Source organism: Homalodisca vitripennis, chromosome 5, assembly GCF_021130785.1.
Source record: "Homalodisca vitripennis isolate AUS2020 chromosome 5, UT_GWSS_2.1, whole genome shotgun sequence".
Taxonomy (NCBI): Eukaryota; Metazoa; Arthropoda; class Insecta; order Hemiptera; family Cicadellidae; genus Homalodisca; species Homalodisca vitripennis.
The window spans coordinates 71,944,303-71,948,646 of record NC_060211.1 but is presented as its reverse complement, the minus strand read 5'-3'; the positions used below and the strand labels follow the sequence as shown (position 1 = coordinate 71,948,646).

Genomic DNA, 4,344 nt, shown 5'->3' with positions numbered 1-4,344 from the left:
TGTTTCCCACCCAAAAATGTTGGCTGCCTTTGTACTTTTATTTGGTATTTAGTTTCTAATAATGCTACGGCTTTGCTTTATTGCTTTTTTCAGTATTTTTATATAACAAATTAATCAGTTTAAAAAGTAAATGCGTAGTTGATTTTTGTTTATTGGAAATTATTGATTTGTTTTGCATTTGTTTTGCAGACTTCTACTAATGAAATGCCAATTGATATTTTGTACAGTCAGCTATTCTATATCAAATAACCTAAATGTCTCTACATTAGTAAATATGAAAGTTTATAAATCAAACATTAATTTAGTATAATAAACCTAAGTCCAAAGTTACTCGTTTATATTGCTAAATCTTCACAGTAGATCTCACTAATATAATAAGGAATTTAAAGTATTTATGAATGCTTAAATTTTATTTACCACAGCATTGTTAAATGGATATTTAAAGTAAATAGTTATACGTACAAGTTACATAGCGTAAAATTCTTGAACCAATATATTACAATGGTTTGTTACTGGCAACATTATAACTAGATTTTATAAACAGAACTCTCTAGTTCCAACTAACCTAATATTTCTACGTTAATAGAATTTTTTCTTGTTGTTTGTGAACACATGACGGGGAGACTGATCGTTTCAGAGCCTATAACCAATGCCAGGCTTATTTCCTTAGGGATTTCTCTAGTCAGATTTCATGTATCACACCCTGATGTTTAGGTGTGACACCGCTGATGTTTATTACAGTTACGAGATAATAATCAATGCAATATTATCTATATTAGTAAAGAGCACTTTTTCTTTCTCATCCCAAATCGATTCTTTTTTTATTGATTGTATTTATGTAATTTTGTGGAAACACACAGTTTGAGTTTTGAGATTTATCCTAAATATTTATTTGATACCACGCAGTCGATTATTGTTAATTGGAAATGTTTTATTTCAACCATTTGGCATGTTCACTCGAGATCTTGGACCCACTATATTGGAATTAAATTCTATGTATTTAATGTAATGTTGTGATACACGATTTTAGACTAATTTTGGATGTTAATAACGTTTTATCAGATATCAAAGTACTAGTATCAAGAATTTGTAGTGCATATTACACTTTTGTAACGTAAATTAAAGCTTGTTAATATAACCATTTCTTTAATTACAGTCCTCACGATTTTTCTGTTCGTCTGCAAATGAATTGACCTTATTTTTGCACCAATACTTTTCAATATTATTGAATAATTAACGTTAAGTTTGAAACTTCCCTTTTAGGTCCGCGCGTTTTCAGATTTTCTATGCCTAAAAGACCGCCTTGTATTTTTTAAAAGTGTAAGGGTTTGGGGAAAAAATGGTATATTCTAAAGTAGTGGAGATATTTCAATAATTTTTTCAACAATTTTTTCTGCATGAAGTGACTAACAATAAGAAAATAGGGTTTACTTTGTGCAAATCAAAAAAAGGTTTGTTAACACCTATAAATAAAAAAAGTTTTTGGAAAAAAAAAACATTTTTTTGGTTTACAGGAATTTTTATGTAATCTAAAAAAATAGAACAGTCCACACATATAGATACATGTATTTACAAGTTATTGCTTAGAAGATTGCAACTTATTTCAATACTTTTCTTCAATAAATGGCTGAGATAGGAGGAAAAATAATAATAATGGTAAAAATTAGAAAATAGATAGAAGCAGAAAAAGATAACTTAACGACAGAGAACAGGCAAATTAAGCAGTAATGAAACAATATTTTGTCTCTAACTCAGTTATTTCATGGTCTTATTAAGTTTGAAAGTTCATGAGAACTATTCTAAAACTTACTCATACTAAAAAACTAAAAATAAATTATTTTGCACACAGAAGAAATTTTACAGAACTGCTGACAAGTCTAACAAACATGTTTGGTGAGGCACACTCCATGTAAGCCTTTATTACATTTGACACAGGCAGTTCTGGATCTCTTCATTTTACCACCACTTTGAAGACTAATTTTACTGCATACAGCACAACATTTTTCTTGTTTCCCTGGTAACTTGAATATTCCATAAGTTTGAGTAGAAGAGCTGGCAGCCGGCTGGTTGTCTGGAGCATCACCGCCACCACCAGTACCACTGGGAGTCTTCATCCGTAGCCATTCCTCAGTTATGTCTCTAATAATTGACACAACAAACTGATATCTAGTCATAGGCTTACCTAAACAATTTAGTTTATACAGAATATACGAATTTAGAACCATTCGTCCAAAAACGTTGAATACAACTTTTTTCCAGAACTTGACTGTACGCCTCTCATCCAGATAAGCATACAGCATCATGTCGTTTGTATCAATTCCACCCATGTATCTGTTATATTCATCAATGACTTTTGGTTTATTTTTTATTCTTTCAAAACCAAATTTTGTGCGCCTGGTCTGAACATCTATGGCTTGTGAATCAGACGAGACAAGTATTACTGGTCGTGACTGTGATGATTTTTCACGATAAGCTAGAGTCAAAATATAGTCACTCCTATAATATTTCTTTTCTCCAACAGAAAATTTTCTTTTGACATCATTGGGTAAGTTCTTCCGGTTTCTTCTTATGGTACCAGTGAGGAAGGTTTGTTTTCTGTACAGGTCTTGTATAAGTCCAAAGCTGGTGTAAAAGTTGTCAACAAATAAATGGAAGCCTTCATTCAAATAGTTTCCCATTTGCATAAGTTTCATGACAACATAGTTGCCTAAGCCATACTTTTTAATTTCTTCTCGATCATCAGAAAATGAAGCCCCTTTATAACATGTAAACCCCAAACAATAATTTGTAATGGAGTCACAAATTACCCACAATTTGATACCCCATTTGTGATGGTGTTTGTTTGGTAGGTACTGTAGTAATCTAGTGTAGTTTTTTTGTCCCAACCAAACTTTCATCTATTGATAATTGTTTGTTAGGAATATAGTGATGCCGTGAAACATTGTTGGCATGAGTTATAGCTGGTTGGAATTTTGCTGTGGGGTCATAATCAGGATCAGTGTTTTTCGCCAATTTACTGTTGTCTGTCAAATGAAAAAACATATGAATGCATTCAAACCGGTTCCTACTAAACATTTGACCAAACCAGGGTGTATTTTGGGTCATATCAGTACTCCAGTAAGATTTCAGTGTTGGTTTGTTGATCAGTCCCATGTTTAGTAAAACTGCAATAAATGCTTTGATTTCACCAACAGTAACATTCGTCCAGTTTCTTATTTTATTGGTAATACTGATTTCATTGTCATTTGTGTACTGCTGGGCATATCTGTTTGTTTCTTTCACAATAGTTTGCAAAAAGGCTGTGGTAAAGAACAAGCAAAAATAATCAATAGGCCTAGCATTTGGAGGCGGACAATGTTTGGGACCTGGAAGTTCACTGAAAGAAAATAGGTGACTGGGTGGAGAATCTGAGTTTTCATATATTTCTTTCCAAACTAAGTCATTCATATCATTGCCATCATCAGAATCGGACATTTCAGCCTCTATGTTCATTGGCACAGGCCTTGTTACAACTCTAGGCCTACCTCGGCCTCGTCCTCTAACCTTATTTACCATAGGCCTACCTTTGGATTTTCGTCTAGGTGGCTCGTTATCGTCTGTTTCCGATGACGATGAACTAATAATTCTCGATGGTGAAAACCTTCTACCATGTGAAGTGGAGGGTTGATCGGGATTGAAATCACGATCGGCATCACTATCATCAACAAACTCGTCACTTTCACTACTCACGACAAAGTCAGAAGAGTCTGTCAAATTTTCTGGTCTTTCACTTAGATCGGCATCACTACATCCTCAATCTTCAATACTATCCTCGTTCAAATGTCTTTTAGTCATTTTGAAGCACGATAATCGTCTAAACACAATGAACAAAACGTAAACAAACTCGGCAGGCCGCGTCAGTCAGCTGGCGCTGGCGATCGCGTGTTGGTCGCGGCTGAGAGCGTAATTTATCATTTCCCACTCCTCCGTGGATTAAAATTTTACTAAATTCAAAGACGATTGTGAATGTAGAAACTATCAATAGATGTGGAGTCAAAATTTGGTTGAATCAAAGTTATTAATTATTTTCTTATACCCATAAAACCAAACTACTGATAAATCGTTAGTTGGTATTTTTAGCCTAAAAGACAAACTAACGATATATCGTTAGTTGGTCCTAAAAGGGTTAAATAACTTCCAATTAATACACACGAGCCTCAAAAATTGGAAAAATTCCCTTTAATTTCAAAATACTACAAAATTACTTCAGATAGGACATTACTTCAAAATGTTTTAAATTTATATTCATGATAACTCAGTCATTTGGTACCAATTTATTTGGTTATTGCTAGTTTTCGCCAATTT

The 4,344-nt window shown here is 33.2% G+C and overlaps 1 protein-coding gene across 1 annotated transcript; it reads right to left on the bottom strand.

Annotated features, from left to right (window-relative positions):
• Nucleotides 1-1,877: 1,877 nt before the first annotated feature.
• LOC124363510 (piggyBac transposable element-derived protein 4-like) lies at nt 1,878-2,678 on the bottom strand. The gene has a single exon (XM_046818757.1). The coding sequence runs from the start codon at nt 2,676-2,678 to the stop codon at nt 1,878-1,880; it is 801 nt and encodes a 266-aa protein (XP_046674713.1).
• Nucleotides 2,679-4,344: the final 1,666 nt, after the last annotated feature.